The sequence below is a fragment of the Pagrus pagrus genome (assembly GCF_965226575.1).
Source record: "Pagrus pagrus genome assembly, chromosome: 5".
Classification (NCBI taxonomy): Eukaryota; Metazoa; Chordata; class Actinopteri; order Spariformes; family Sparidae; genus Pagrus; species Pagrus pagrus.
In genome coordinates this window covers 31,971,205-31,987,672 of record NC_140189.1, presented here as the reverse complement: position 1 = coordinate 31,987,672, position 16,468 = coordinate 31,971,205, and the positions used below count along the sequence as shown (strand labels likewise).

Genomic DNA, 16,468 nt, shown 5'->3' with positions numbered 1-16,468 from the left:
AACATACATATTTCTTGAGTTTTTTTAATGAAGCAGAAAATATCACTCGTTTGATACCAAAAAACTGTTACAACATGAAAAAAGTTGTGCTATACTTTCACCATAAAGGAATGTGCGAGTGGTGGGAATGGATGAGAGGTCGTATTAAAGAACCTGATCTGACATTTTCAAACGTTTTACCTGAAATTCAATGGAAATACTGCAGCCACCGCATCCTAATCTGACTGCTGATCATCGAAAGCACATATGATTACAATACTTGAGAAACACTGTGAAATACTGTTGTTTTTTTTTTCATTTGTAGTTGTGCAACATAATACTGTGTTTGTGGTGAAGTCTTGTACTGACTTTTGAAGGGTTTCATTCCTAATTAATCCGACATTAAAAACTCCAACAATTTGATTGCTGGCACCAAATTTTATAGCCTACCTCTATTTAGGAGATAAAATCATTTTTCTCATATGCCGAGTGATTAAAGGTAGTACGTTTTGAGAATGAAACCCATCTCTTGCTATTCTTTTGTACTGTACAGGTGCAGTAGCTCATTTGGCTAGAAGTGAACTTCTGTTACAACCAAGTGAATTTCACAATCCCTCGCCTGACAGAAAAGTGTCCTTTCACAGCATCTATACATTCTTTTTATATCCTCCGTCTGTAGCCCATCTCTGCTGTCTTTTGGGATCCTATCAATCAACTTTTAACATCTCGAAGAACTTGAGATGATGACATTTTGGGAAATTTGCTTTCTTAAACAGCTGCTTAGCTTATAAAATAGCCTGGCTCTCTCTAAAAGGTAACAAACCCGTCAACCAGCACCTTATTAGAGGCGGTAAGAACTGATTCAACTACTGCACTGGAGTAAAAGTTAAAAAAAAAAAAAAAAAAGTACAGGCTCTGAAATGTTCTCAAAGTATGTATGTATGTTGGGAAGGCAGAAAGTCCAGGTATTTGTGTTGAAATGTAGAGAGTAAAAGTAAAAAAGTTGTCAGAAAGTAAAGTACAGGTGCCTGAAAAATCTACTTAAGTATGACCAGCATCTTCCCGGGGTCCGAGGAATAGTCCGGCATGTCCCAGTTTTTGCCATTTTCCTACTTTAAACAGTTAGTGAGCGTTAAAGGTGCTGTTAGGCAGATTTTATTACCTTTGGTTTGAGCCAAGCTAGCTGTTTCCTCTGCATCGATCTTCTCATCTAACTCTGCAAGAAGGTGAATAAGCGCGTTTCCCAAAATGTCAAACTAATCTTTTTAGTTCACTCTTCTCCTCTCACTCCTCTCTGTCCAAGCTTTGTTTTTTCCATCTTGAATATTTTTTTTTTTTATTTCATCTTCCTCAAAACACATTCAGCACATGAAAATGAAGAGCCTCCATCTCTCAGTCCTCGACAGTCATCTGTCTTTGCCCTCGACATTCAGTCCAATTTTACATCGTCTCACCATCTTTTGTTGCTTTTTAGGAAAAATAAGTAGAAAAGCGCGGCATTTAAAAAACATCCCAACATCTTCTCAACGTGAACGGAGAACCTTGAAACCAGAACATACAACAAACGATATAAAACCATCATACAAACACACACATACACACACACACACACTCACACACATTGCCCCTTAACAATCTCTGGTTAAGGCTAAAAAACACCAGAAAAAACTTCTGCTGGTCTTGTGACCCAATATTGTTTGATAATTAAGTGTTTTGTTGTGATTGGTTAACAATATTTTAAATGATTGGTTTACGAAAAGTATCAATAAATACAACTATTATACCAGAGAGAGTTAAAGCAAACACTTCTCTTAAAAGATAAAAAACACTCAACCCTTGCCTTAAAATCATGAGAACAACAATGAAATATATTACAAATAAATTAAAAACATCAATATATTACATCACAAGGAACCGCAGATTAAGTTAGAGCTTTTCGGTACATTCAAAATAAGCCCCTTGTTTGGTTTCAAGAGTCAAACTATTGACTTTCTTTAATCTACGAGCCAAAATGCAGAGATTTAAATTAAATCTCACTACCTCAGCAAGATTGGGGGGAAAAAAAACGAAACACGACTGGACTGAAACGTAGATCAATTAAATTAATTAACTTAATGTGAAGAGAAAGGCAGCAAACAAACTCGCTCAGATGGAATCAGCTGCTCACTGAAACTACACAGTTATTAAGGGACTAATCTCCATCTCACAGAGCACCAAACCACGAGACCCAAACACGCTGCTAATTCATCTCCTGTTGTTTTGTTTCTCTTTCAGCCTCTTAGACTTTTCTGCTCCAGCACTGCACACGATCAGCATCAAGACTCTGATAGGTCAAACATCACACGGGTGGCACTATAAAAATGGCGCTAATTATTAAGTATTGTTTGTGCTCATCGATGCCTGATGTCGCCTCTTCTGTGGCTTTGGGCAATAGTAAAAATATTCACTTTAACATATTCGTTTTGTGCTGTAAACAGGTTTTTGATTATTGCTAAATTAGCCTGTTTTGGGTTTTGTTTTGTTTTTCTGCTGGTGCAACCAAATGGAATGACTTTTTTTTTTTTTCTTCATAATGTGCTTCAGACTCCAGCATGTTAAAACACCTCCACCTCCAGACTGTAATAACCAGCTATCTCCACATGGGGGCAACGGTGACGATAAAAGGCAACGACAACAAAGGGACCAGGGAGAAAGAGAGCTGGCTGGTTGCAGACCGGACTCGTCCGTGGCCGTTGTTCCTGTTCCACTTGGACCCGTTTCTTTCTCGGACTCGAGGCGGCTTTGCCGGGTTGGCGGGGGGGTTGCGAGGGGGTTTGTTGTAGGGGGGAGAGTAGGGCCCGTAACCTGGCCAATCATCATTGTACCTTTCACCGTGATCTCCGCCCCCTGAGCCACTGCCCTCCTCACCTGGAACAAAGAGATATCTGACTGATGAATGGACATAAAAAGTTGCTTTCATATTTACTGAGTAAGTTCTGTCAGCGGTGTTACAAGTCCTATAAATCCTGAGTACAGGTTACGCATCACTTAAAGGGCAACTCCACCCTTTAATACTCCTTTTAAGGATATGGACAAATATATAAACACGCCCTCAGGAGTACTCACTGTCCATGAAGTCCATGTCCTGTCCGCTCTGAGCGTGTCTCAGTTTGTTGGTCACCACCCTCAGCTCCATGATCAGCTGTCTGGTCCTCACATCTGGCCGAGCGATGTCCACCTCCACCTCGGGGTTGTTGATCTGGCTCACCAGCCCGTCACCTGTCACATCTGGGAGGTACCTGAGTGAGCACACACAGAGGCGTCAATGCACAGAAGAACTGACATTTTCAAAGCAGGGAGGTTCAACTCAGAGACAAAGTAAACGAGTATCAGATCACTAGTCTGCGTCTCCAGACCAAATTGTGAATGCGATAAGGCCCTGACACACCAGGCTGACAGTCATTCGTTGGACATTCATGGCTGTCAGCGAGCTTGCATGGCCGTAGTCGGTGTCGGCACTGAACAGACCTTGTCGGCAGCTTTCTGGCCCAATTGAGAATGTAGAATCTGTGGCGGTTCGTTGGTGAGCGAAATCAATCAGATTGGCTGTTCAGGTAAGCGGATAAGTGCACGAAAAGAGAAACGGAAAAAGAAAGGAAAAGCCCCTCGAGCCTTTTGCTGTAGTATCAATGATTCCACGCATTTAGTGCAGATCCTCCTTATTTTTCTCTTCTGCCTCTCTATCAACTTTCTATCAGACATATTCTCCATTAGGAGCAGCTATATTAGCGAGAGTGGTGTCAAAAAATGCTGCTTAATCATAACAGTGGTTTGTGTATTGGCAGAGACATGAGGCAATGCAACAGTTGGCCTTCGACGCAGCTAGTTCTTGAATGACAGCTTGGCGTGTCAGGATCTTCGCCCATCATAGTACGTCCACTGAAAGTGCTTGTTTTGCCAGGTTTAGATATTTATAAGTGTCTGATAACGTTATGGATCCGTTTAAAGAAGAGTAAGATCCTTTTTTTTCAAACCAGAAACATTTGTGTTGTTGCTCTCGTTAAAGCCCAGACTCCATTGAGAAAAACAGCAATTTTACCGTGCAGATCGTTGTTGAACACGTCATTCAAACTGGACAGAAACTCTGGTTTTGTCTAAATGAACCCTTAAGTTAGATGTAACAGTATTCTGGCTCTGCATGCTGTTTTTTTCCCCACTGCCTCTTGCAGCCATCTTGACTGTTTCGTACGAAACCTGCCCCCGTATTAGATCAACAGTTGTGATTGGCCCGGCATTGACCAGGGCAGAACCATCAGCATGAAATCATTTTCATTCTGAGCATGTTTTCATGCTGACGTCAGCATTTAGCTCAGAGCACTGCTCACAGCCTTACAGCTGCAGACTCAGTGTTGTGTTTAAATCTGGAGCTGTTTTAGTTTGTTGCTGCAGGACTGATACCATATTTTCTTAAAACTACATACCGGATTGTCCCAAATACCTCTTTCTGCCAATGTTTGATGGTACAAACAAGTACTGATAATTAATTAGTAGCACTCCCAGTTTAGCATTGAAATATTGCCCTCTATGACACGATATTATTTTGGCCGGTAATTAGAGTATAAATGTTATACCAGGCACATGTCTGGCTGCACTTTGTGATTGAAGCTGCTCAGGTGAGTCTACGTTTACATAAAACTGTAGCAGGAACATCGTAGACACAGAATCATCCATTATGCAGAGATGTTTTCCTCTCACAACACACACACTCTGCACAGCGTCTATAAACCAGCCCAGACACATGATGCTGGGCTGCATCTGTGTGGATAAAAGCAAGCAGCCCCACGCAGAGTGCATGTGGGTGACTGGTGGTGGCTAAATTAAATAAACTCTGTTCCATCTGTTGCGTCCATCCACCTCTGCACCACCGCTCACTCCCTCCTCCTCCACCTCTACCGGACCCCTCCCTCCATCCCTCCTCTCTGGATCTAGCTCACCTCCCCCGGGTCTGCCCGTTCCAGCAGCGGTCCTCATTAGTGACGTCGGCAGCCATCTTCTCATCGTTGCAGATGGTGTGTGGGAGGGACACCCAGAAGCCACGCATGGGCCTCAGTCGTTCCTTCAGCTCGGTAACCTGCACGGAGGCGTAAAGAAATCGCTGATGACTCAGACCTGGTTTTAAAGTGTCCTTGTTTGGTATGGCTGGCTGGAGGAAGCATATTGAAGCTAGAGTGCTGACGTGGGGCAGTCAGAAGGAGACATGACACGGTTTCTGGGTCAGCTCTTAAACCGCATGTCTTTAATGTTTTATAAATAGATGTGAATACCTACTATCCTCCTTCTCTCCCCTCTGCTCTTGGTTTCATTTATTTTCCAGCGCTTCTATATTGCAGGACGTCTGTTGTCACAGGGGGACGGCCTGGGCTCCGACTCCTGCACTCTTTATTATTAGCTGCTTGCAATAAGCTTAGATTTATTTTGCTTTTCTGTTGTTCGTCATGTTGTTGGTTTCTGCTCAACTGCTATTTCTGAATCTTGACGCATGTAAAAAACACATTTTTTACATTCTTAATTGCAGTTTCAATGCATTTTATTTATTTTTGAGTACTTAAAGTTGCACTATAGTTTTGGGGAAGAATTTGTTTTATCAGTTTAGGCAAAAACAAACAAACTCTTTGTTTTCAGGACTGAATAAACAAACTGACCTTAAAGGACGACACAATCTCATATTGATTTACTTTGTTTATATGTGGCGGACCCTGCCACCTTTTAAGCTTCAAACAGTGTTCTGGGGACCGGAGATTTAACATTTATTTTACCAGGAAAAGACATTAAGAACACTTTCTTCTGACATCAGACCAAAGGTTGTTCTGGATTTAGGGGACTTTACTCTGATTTAAGAAGAAGAGCATATTGTTCTTGGTCGCCAATATTGGCTCTATCCCAATAATCCAGTACTGACGAGTCCGATACTGAATTCAATTGAAGACAAAAAGAGTGAAAACTTGTCTTCAGCTGTCCAGAAACATGGCTGCTGTGTTGCTGGATATTTAACAGCCACTGTTTGTCTCCCACAACAACTTTAATAGATATTATGTCGATGTTGTGTTTGGAGCTTGTTGTCCAAATCCATCAATACAGATTTTAATTGTTTTACATGCACTACATTAAAACAATATTGGGTGTGTTTCTTCCTCACCAGTCGGTCCAGGTTAGTGCCTGCAGCAGTGGTGGGTTTCTCCTCGGGGCTGTAGGTGCGGAAAGGCCTCCTGTTGCCGCCCGACTCTTTGGGGGAGCGTTTGGAGCGTCCCGGAGCCGGCCGGGGGTTTCCACAACCCTGGAACACCTGAAGTAAACAACATCAAGCAACACCAGTGTAAACAGCTATGTAAATGTACTTTTTTATTGCATTCACTCTCCTTCAACCTGCTTTGTAACGTTCTACGTAATTTAGAGGTAATTTGGGGCTCCTCGTGGGGGAGGGGTTAAGGCGCCCACCATGAACCGTAACGTCTCTGATTTGAGTGCAGCTGGGGACCTTTGTTGCATGTCATGCCCCATTTATTTCTCTCTTTCTCCTCATTTCCTGACATCTCTCTGATGTCGAAATGTAAAACAACATTTTTAAAATACCCCTCCCCCCCTAAAAATACATGAAGTTTTAACAATTCTCTCAAAGGCCTTTGACTGCACCCTAACGACAGGTCTCAAAGAAGTCGTTGAGTCAAAATGTTAAAAACCTGATGTTACACTGTGCCTTCTATGATAGCACTGGAAATGCAAGGCTGTTAGTGTGAAAAATATTGCAACTGAACTGGAAACTTGCGACATAAAATTGTTGAAAAGGTTCTCCATAACCTCCGTCATCACGCCCTTTTGGTGAAAGGCAGCAAACACATGAAGCTGAGCTGTAAAGGAAGAGAGCTTCCTGTTCCTTAAAAGCTCTGCTATTCTCTTTCTAACTAGATGTGGGTGTCTCTCTGGTGGATTAGCTCCTGGGATGCCCGCCATGTTTTAATCCTTCTGTAAGGCTGTCATGCTCTCTGTGCATGATTCCTGCCATTTTTACTCCATGCTGTCTCATTAAGGAGATTATAATTTATTTTAAACAATGATCAAGACTATAGAACAACAACTAATCTGTTATTTTGGGAGAGCAATAAAGAAAATGCATTAATGTTTGAAGTATTGCCCGTTTTATTCCCCCGTCATCTACTTCTGCCCTCTTCCTTGCCTTAGTGGAGATGCTGACGCTGTTCTCCTGCATGTGCATGATGGCCTCCGACACTTTCACAGAGATGGAGTCGGCTGCGAGCTCGATGTTGAACGGCCCCTCCAACTTCTCTGAAACCTGGTACAGAGCATCTGATAGAGGACACACGGAGATACAGAAACAGAGATTCACCACAAGTTCTCATTGTCCGGATTCTGGAAACTCTTCCTGGCTAATCAGCTAAAAAGATGTTCATCTGTGTATGAGGTTACAGGACCGTGAGATTAGGAAGTAAGCCAACATCGTATAAAGAGGATGGTGGAGAATGGTGGTTGGACAAAAGGGTACATGGGGGTAAAATGGGTTTGGGTGTGGTGCAGATGGATCGGGTGATGAAAGATAAGAGGGAGCACTGCACATGAAAAGAAAAAAAGGCAAGGAACGTATGGGTTTGATGAAAGGGGAAAGGAAACACAGTAAGACAGATCAATTGTGATGGAGCAGAGACGCATGAATGATTAATGGAGGAGGAATTCATTAGGGGGAAGGGGAAGTGAAGGTAAATGAGTGACGGAGGGCAATAAACGAATCTACTTTTAGGTATGCTCAATTTAATAATGATTACGATTCAAAATGACTTCACGTGTCATTTAGGCCGTGACATTATTTCGCATGATGGGCCTGAAACTAAATCTACTGCGGCTGCTTGAAATATGAGCAAAAAAACGTGACCCTAAATCCACCTAAACAACAACAGCGTATTTGAGTGTGTTTTTTCATTGGACCCTCACCCACCAATGAAATTGTTCCACTCGGTGTCCAGGTCGCCCTGATTGGCTAAGCAGCCCTTCATCACGTTGAGGCACAGGGAGTGGCAGGGCCGCAGGGAGGGCATGCCGCGGCACAGAGGGCAGTACCACTGACGCATCAGCCCACGCACACACTCTGAGTCTGCTGTCAGCTGGAAAATGGCCGAGGGTCAGAGAGTCAGGGCGGGGAGAAGAAATACATCGAATCAAAAATCAAATCAAATTTTATTTATATAGCCCAAAATCACAGTCACATTGCCTCAGTGGGTTTATACATTGTATTAAAATATATTTACACTTACACACCAAATACACCAAATACATCCACAGTGATCACTTGAAGGCTACGACTCACCTTTGTTGCTTTGTTAACAATATCCCGACCAGTAGCCAAGCCCTGTGATAGCGCTCTGGCTGCAATGAAAGCCCTCGACACCTGAGTTTAAAAGGAAAGAGAACACAGAAACATTAGTTAATTTATCATAATAAATCTCCATAACTGGAAATCTGCATCAAGGGGTTTTATCCATGTTAATGTAATTTATCTTTACTTGTACACGCAGTTTGCGCGGCACGTCTCCAAACGGCTGCAGCTGTTCGGCGTGTTTGCTGACACACTCCAGGTAGTCCTCACCGAACTGGTACTGGGGGTTCACCAGAGAGAAGACTCGCTCCACCAGTCTGGACCAGAAGTCTGACAGAACCTCGGACAGACTTACACTGCCCCCTGTGGACACAAGAGCAGCTGTGAGCAACTGTCAGCACACAGCAAACCTGTGATCTGATCAATTTCATGTTCCTGTGAGAGAAAGAGCTTTATATTAGAGGGCTTTTCAGCAGAGTGGATGTGTGATGTTAGGCTTTTCATCTGAGCTACTATATACTTATGCAGTGTGCTACCTTGGCTGCATTTCCGCCCAGTACTCTCTCTTTTAGTCCCAGGAACTACTTTTCAAGGAGCTAAAAAGGCTTAATTTAGACTCCAGGTCCCTGCATTGGAAACACAGCTTATGATGCTCATTGGGCCTCGTTAAAGGAAAAGTTCGACCCCTAAACTACGAAGTCACACGTTATCTGGTCACTTCCATGTCATCTGTTGCTTGTAAACCCATCAAACACAACGCAAGTTGGCCCCATTACATGCAATTTCAAGGTTTATCAAGACAGAAGATATAGATAACAATTAGACACCTAACCTGATTTTGTTATACAGAGTAATTGTAGGCTACACATGCAGCACAGGCAGGTTGGAGAACTTTGATGAGAATAGTTGCTGATGCTGTGAAAAGATAACCAAGTCGACTTCTAGTTGACATCTAGTTAAATATGTTGACTAACCACATTTAGATGTCCGACCACCGGTCCTACACATTTTGACTGTTTTATAGGGGTATATATTCTGGACATATTTCATTTTTGGGTGAACTCTCTCTTTATCAAAAAGAATTATGATTAAATAAGGCAAAAATATATTACCACATTTTCTTAAACCAACTGCATAAAAGCAAACACACGAACACAACACTGTTTTTTGTGCTCACTTGACGTCACGTTGTGCGTTACACAGTGTTCGGTGCATTATTTCTCCTCATGTTTTTCTTCCTGTCACTGTGGGTGCTTATCAGTCCCTGTACATTTGTAAAACTGGCAGACAGGATTCTGAATATGCGACTCACCAGTCTGTAGTCTACTATACAGCCTCGAATTAGCCATACATGCTGTTTGGCAAACAGAGACAGGTTGACTAAGCAGCAACAGCCTGCAGACAGACTTGCCAGCGAGCGGCTGTGATGCCAAAACGGAACGATGCAGAACAGAAATAGAAACAGTCGTCCGTGGGATTCCAGTTTTCCCTCTCTCTCTCTTTTCTCTCCAGTTCTTCTTGGCATTTCAATTCTCCTCCAATGACAATGCCGCCTCGTTTCTGCTGTCCAGAGCGGCTGTGGATTTACCACCACGCCGACGTGGACTGATAAAACTACACTGAGCTGCCAGTGCAACAGGGAATCATCACAGCTCTTTACCAAATTACTTTACCAACTTTAACTACTGTCGGACAGATTTTTAAACACTTCTCTGCATCTATTCATTCCTCATGATGGTGATGGAGGCCAGTGTAGATTACAAAAAATCAGGCTGCCTGCCTGAATAACTGTTGCTTGAAATTTGGTCATTAGTGTAGAAACAAAACTTATTTACCTCACATATAATCATTACCTTTTCACCTTTTTTTCACTTATTGAACTATTCATCCCTTGTGTATGTGTGAGCAGGACCTGACCTGAGCATGAACTGAGCAGAGACCTAATTTAGGAGAAACCGTGTGAGCACATAACGTTCTGTTCTCAGGACGCTTATCAGTCCTACGTAGGTATGTGATACCTTCAAGGCCGTTTGGACATTAATGTTTCCCTCGAAACCTCCCTTTTTGTCTTTTCCACCTACCATTATATAAACTGTGACCTTTACTGTAGCTCGATGGCAGACTCACCCAGAACGCCCTGGTGAGACGCTGACCTTTCAGCTGAAATGGATCGACTCTGTTATTCTCTATTTTTCTATTAGACCATTATTAATATTTGTTTATTCATCTTTATTCATTCATTTTCCACCTCAGTTAGCATTTTATTTAACTAGGAATGCAATTAACGATTATCATTCTCATTTTTAGTCCATTATGTTTGATGATTATCACAAATCATGACTAATGCTCATCACAAATACCCAGATCCCAAAGTCAAATTGTTCTCTTTGTCCAGCCAACAGTCCAAAACCAAAGAATCTATTCACTATCATGAATGACTAAGAAACGCATCCAATCCTGACAGTTAAGAGACTGGAAACCAGCAAATGTTTGACATTTGTGCTTAAAAATGCAGCTCTATTTTTAACTGAATGCAATAAAAGAAGGTTTATTTCATTATGTTCCATTTCTGGGCATTTTGCGTTACTTGAAAGTTGCTGCTACTAATGACTCTGTTCATTATCGATTAATCTGCTGATTATTTTCATGATTAATTGATTGTTTAAATGGAAAAAAAACATGAAAAATGCTCAGAACAGTTTCTCCCGATCCCAAAGTGACGTCTTCAAATTGCTCTTTTTGTCCGACCAACAGTCCAAAACCCAAAAACTCTTCATTTACTGTCATGAATGATAAAAGAAAGAAGCAAATCCTCACATTTAAGAAGCTGGAACGAGCAAATGTTCGACACTGTTGGCTTGAGAAATGAATTATTTTGTGTTATTTGAAACTTGAGAGTAGACAAAACGGAGGACGTGTCCATTAAACGGTACGTGTTAGATCACTAAAACAACCGGGATGCCTTCACCTTCATTGAGGCAAATTCAACCCAACTGGTGACGCTTTGCAAAGACCAACTCGACCATCTAAGATAAGATTGAGGTGATGTGAAGTGAACAAAACTAACCAGAATAATATCTGCGCAGCTCCACAAACAGCTCCTGGAAGACGTGTGAATTCTGCGTGAAGAGGCGGCCGTAGGTCTTGGTAAACATCTGGTTCATGGACTTCTCTGACAAGTCTATAAGCTCTCTGAAGAACTCTGCAGAGAGACAGGAGAAGCAAAGATATTAATCCATCACTCGCCCACCTCCTTTTCCTCTTAATATCCCGATGCCAGGTTGCTCAGTACGTGGGCGCTCAGTCACCCCCTCCTGTCCAAGATTAACAGCTCAGAGGGACAGTTACATCAGATCCTGCACACTGGTAAATGAGTCTAACAACATGTACTCTATTTACGACTTTAGGACTCATACGCTGTCTCCCACACCTTCGGCATGTTTAAATGATTCATCACATACATTATATAAAAGCATGAGGAGGGGAAAAAAAAGGTGAGAGCAGTCCACAGCAGGTAGGAGGAGAACGTGTAAATTCAGCTCTCGGCTGGTTGCAACAAACCTGCAGCCGCACATACAGAATTTGAGACAGCGTGGGCTGAAATCTCTAGAACAGTCACTAAAGCCGTCTAGGTAGATTTCCCACGCTGACCATTTGTTAAAAAAGGGACATTCTGCAGATTTTACACACAAAAGTCAGTTTATTGGCTGTGCTTAGTCCTATTCAGCTAGTGAATGCTGTATTATAAAGTCATCTGTGGCTCTGGAGGGGGTGAGAAGATAACACTGATGAGGTCATGGTGATGTCATCAGGGTTACCTCAGCAACTACAAATTTGTGACAGAAATGCTGCATTGATGTGCTCCTCTGATTTCTTTTCTGAGGATATCTTGACCTCTCTTTCTTCAGTTGGGACCATTGTTACCTCCGCCAAGAGGGTCACGTTTCCACTTGTGTACTTTTGTTTGTTTGTTGGTTGGTTTGTCAGCACGATTTCACAAAAACTACTGAACAGATTTCCATGAAACTTGGATGGAGGATGGGTCTCGGCCCAGAATAGACACCATTAACTTTTGGTGCGGATCCAGATAAAGAGCCAGATCCAGGAACTTCTTAAAAATTAAGAATTACGGCACTTTTTTCCCACATTTTTCATTAATTTCTCTGGAAATGATCCATTAATCTGTTTAGGTGTTTGGTATCTATGAGAGTACAATTTGTTGTAGTTCCTAGATCTGGTTATCTTAAATTACGGTTAAGCAGTTATGAGTGGTTTAAGATTTAGAGTGAGTCTCATACTGGATTAGGATTGATTGAATCAAAGGGGACTGTTGGGCCTTGGCAGAGGTATACGCTCTACTGAGTACCTAGTTATAATCTCTTATAAGTCTCCCAACTTTATGGAAGTGCCTTCACTACATTTGTTGGAGGTCTTCTTTAATTTCAGCAGCTCCTGAGTGTTGATAAAACATTAATAAGAACCATGCGAGGATCTCTGCGATATGAATGCATCGCTGTGCTTTTAGCTTCCAAAGTCAATCTTGTGGCTCAGATATCTGTCCATCTGAGAGGAACTGTGCAGGCAGAGATCCTTAATAAGTTTTTAATCAGTTGTCACTCACCCAGTAGACAGAGAGGGTGAGCCGAGGAGAAGCAGAGGGCTTCAGGGTTTGTTTTTTATTTTTCCTTCAAATGTACCAACTGTGGCTTCAGAGAGTATTTCTTTTAAACAGTTTCAAACTCAGATGTTCGCATTAAAGGTTTTTTTACACATTAAAGTGTGTCTACAGGTCTTGGAGAGTACTACTGTATATGTGAAAAAAGGGTAGGATAAAGCCTTTTGTGGTTGCAGAGGAAGAGGTAATCTGATTAACTACCTCCTGTGATGTCCTTTATTGGTTTAGTTGCATTGTGGGTAATGTAGGCGCCAGGAAGAACAATGCGTGGAATAAAAAAAGGCGACATCTCTGGTTCTGCTGTGTCAATACTGATTATTTGATTTTAAAACTGTCCATGATGAGTCCAGTAGTGTTATAGGAGAGCAGTGCTGGACCAGTGGACTGCTTTTCAAAACCTGGTGCCTACATTACCCACAATGCAACTCAGCCACAAAGTGACATCTATGGAGAGAAAATTGATCAGATTACATGCAGCTTCTACTGGAGCCACAAAAGGCTTTATACTACTGTTTTCACATACGCAGTTGTACACGCCAAGACCTGTAAACACACTAATGTGTAAAATTGGCGGAGCTACCCTTTAAACATGAGTGAGAGCTGTACAATCTTCTGAGTCTCACCATCAAACCTGCGGTGTCTCTGGGTGAAGGTAGTCAGGAGGAACTGGCTGTTCTCTTCCACAGATTTGAGGAAGTCCCTCTCGCTCTGGAGGGCCAGCGTCTCCTCCATCTGACTGGAGCAGCAGGTGTAGTCCTGAGGACAGAGCCGCAGGTGCTCGCCTGGAAGAACAAGAAGTTAGGATCAATCGGTGGACAAATAGGATTATTGGCTTCATCATAGCATGACGTATAATTACATGCATTTGCTTTGAATCTGCACAGTAATCTTGTTTTTTCTTCTAGTTTTCGGGCTAATAGGCGCTGAACAAAAAAACCAAGGCCTTTTCTGAACAACGTCAGTCTATTATCAGCTCAGAGCAGATGTTTTTAGTGGGGAAAGTCAATTCCACCACTCAGTCTGTTCATTTACTGCAGGGAAATCTTATCAAAGATAAGGGTGTGATAGAAAATTGTAATTTCCCTGCATGAATTATTCAGCTTCAATCTGTCTTTCTTTGTCAGCTCAGGTTGGGTCTTTGATATGTCAGAGGTAATGATATGCAAACGACGACCAGGGGAGAGAAAGAGAAAGAGAGAGCGAGATAAAAAACATCACTCTGAATGTGGAAAAAGAGGTTTGAGTTCTTTGTTTCTATAATTTTACACCTAGCGTGAATATCGTACTGCTGTGCAAAGTGTCGTTCCCAACTCCACCCTCGCTGATGTTCCTGTCTGCCTCTTTTGTTCTCTCTGTGCGTCTCACTATTAGCCCTCTCTCATCCCTCTATTTCCATTTCTAAACTGCCTCTCTTCATCCTTCGCTCTCCCGGCCATCTGCTCCCCTGGCCCACGGGACAGTGAGCCAAGACTCAGGCAGTTATAGCCCAACACACACACTCACACACACACACACACACACACACACACACACACACTCAAAATCAATCAATACTGCAGACGCTGCCACAAAATTAAATCCTCACATCTGCAAGATCTAAACAAATATTTCACTTATAATTTTTTTTACTTTTTTTGTTGTCGTGGAAGCTGCAGGTTTGTCTGAGGACAACACACACACACACACACACACACACACACACACTGTCATCCTCTCACCGATCTACATGCAAAGCTGAACCTCCATGAACCACATTTTCAGACTCTCCATCATTTGCACCCTCACTTTTTTTTTTTTCTTCAGAGCACATTCAAACAAATCTCCGCCTCCTCTCCTCGCTCACCAAAACTTCCCATTACCCAAAAACTGTTTGTAATCCACATGCTATCTATTCATTTGCCAGATAAGATTATCACCAGTGAGCAGAGCCTGTGGGGGTATATAAATATAAATATATATATATATATGTGTGTGTGTGTGCAGGGATTTAACAGTGGGCCAGTAGGCAAAGACTAATTAGGGGCGAGGTTCTTTGTTGCACCGGTGTTGGCAATTTGCTCATCCCCTTAATCATCCTATTTAAACAGCACAGAGGGGAGGAGGGGGCGGGTGTAATTTGTTTTAAACCACCCTGTGTTATTTCTCTGGAGGAAAACTCGCCATGATATTCCAGCATTGTGTCTCTGATGCTCATTAGTTGAGTTTTGAGCCACCTTGCACTTTCAGACAACACTTTCCAACCGGGACTTGCGATGTGTTTGTTATTTAAAAAAAAGGTGCTTTTTCTGCAATAGTAGGATATTAATGATGAGGAGCTTTTCATTGTGACCTCAATGTGCAGAGAGGTATTTTCCACCCAAACTCGAGCCCCCACCAGACATCTACAGCTTTTTAATTGTCATTACAAGCTTGAATGAGCTACGTGTTTATAGAAAGGTGGCCCACAAACTGTCTAACGGGCTAAAAGCAGAGTCTTACCGGAGATTTGAGTCAGCGGTGCGGTGCCTGTGCCGTACCCCTTCTCTGCGTACACCTGCCGGGTGTCGGCGCAGCTCCTCCCCGCGGCAGCCCCGGGGCTCCGGGTCCCCGACAGCGCGCACACCGCGCAGAGCAGCACCAGCAGCGGGTACCTGGGGACAGAGAGTCGGGTCTCCATCCTCACGAAAAACGGCAGCAGGAGCGACGGCGGGTTGATATCAAACCAGACGGCAGCTTTATAAATGAATTAATGAACGTATGGCCGGTTCAGATGCACGCAAAAGTAAAAAGAGTAACAGGATCCCAAATCGTCAGTTGTTCACAGCAGTCATAGTTTCCCTCTGATGCATCCGGGCCGGATTTATTTATTTACATCACACGTTTGTTTGTTTCCATCGACCGCGTCCAGCTCATCCGTCCTTCCCCGGGAGATCCGCTCCTGTAGGTGCATGTAGAGGGAGGCTGACTGGGGCACTCCCGTCCCTCAGCCTCCAGCAGCAAACTGCGTCAACGGCGCGGGAGTGAGCAGGAGGACACCGGAAACACGACTGTTTTCAAAATAAAAGCACAGGCAATTTTATTTGAAATGCATTTTCTTTTCAGTTAAAAAAGCTTTTCGCATGGTCTTGCAGTCCAACCTACATAAAAATATAAACAAAAAACATGAAATTCCAAGGGGGAATGCCAAATGTCCGCTACTTGGACAATAAATCACTGAACAAATGCCTCTTCTGGGTATAACATAAAAAATGTGCTCCTACAAGCCCCCAGGGAAATATTATTGGTTTTTACCAAAGTCTTTTAAATTATCCCCCAAAAAATTCCTAAAAAGACATTTTTAAATCAACCTAATATTATTAAAAAATAATATTCTGCTAACAAGCAGTTAATAACTGTAACAGGAAACCAACTTCTGCTGATGAAAAATAACCTGCTGTTTATTGACTGCTAATGGGAAAATGGTAGCAAATCAT

General features: G+C 42.5%; 1 protein-coding gene across 1 annotated transcript; it reads right to left on the bottom strand.

The window, feature by feature from the left end:
* Positions 1-8: 8 nt before the first annotated feature.
* Positions 9-16,011, bottom strand: gpc2 (glypican 2). The gene is made up of 11 exons (XM_084352470.1): positions 15,495-16,011; positions 13,640-13,798; positions 11,409-11,543; positions 8,529-8,704; positions 8,333-8,413; positions 7,964-8,129; positions 7,190-7,320; positions 6,155-6,301; positions 4,953-5,089; positions 3,085-3,257; positions 9-2,886 (listed from the first exon to the last, which is right to left on the bottom strand). Exons 1-11 carry the CDS (start codon positions 15,670-15,672, stop codon positions 2,609-2,611), a joined length of 1,761 nt encoding a protein of 586 aa, XP_084208596.1. The 5' UTR covers positions 15,673-16,011; the 3' UTR covers positions 9-2,608.
* Positions 16,012-16,468: the final 457 nt, after the last annotated feature.

Coding starts and splice junctions, on each gene's coding strand:
- gpc2 (XM_084352470.1), bottom strand. CDS start 15,672: ATGGAGACCCGACTCTCTGTCCCCAGGTACCCGCTGCTGGTGCTGCTC. Junction 11,544..13,639: donor GAGACACCGCAGGTTTGATG/GTGAGACTCAGA, acceptor GTCTCTCTGCAG/AGTTCTTCAGAGAGCTTATA. Junction 2,887..3,084: donor GGACATGGACTTCATGGACA/GTGAGTACTCCT, acceptor TCTTTGTTCCAG/GTGAGGAGGGCAGTGGCTCA.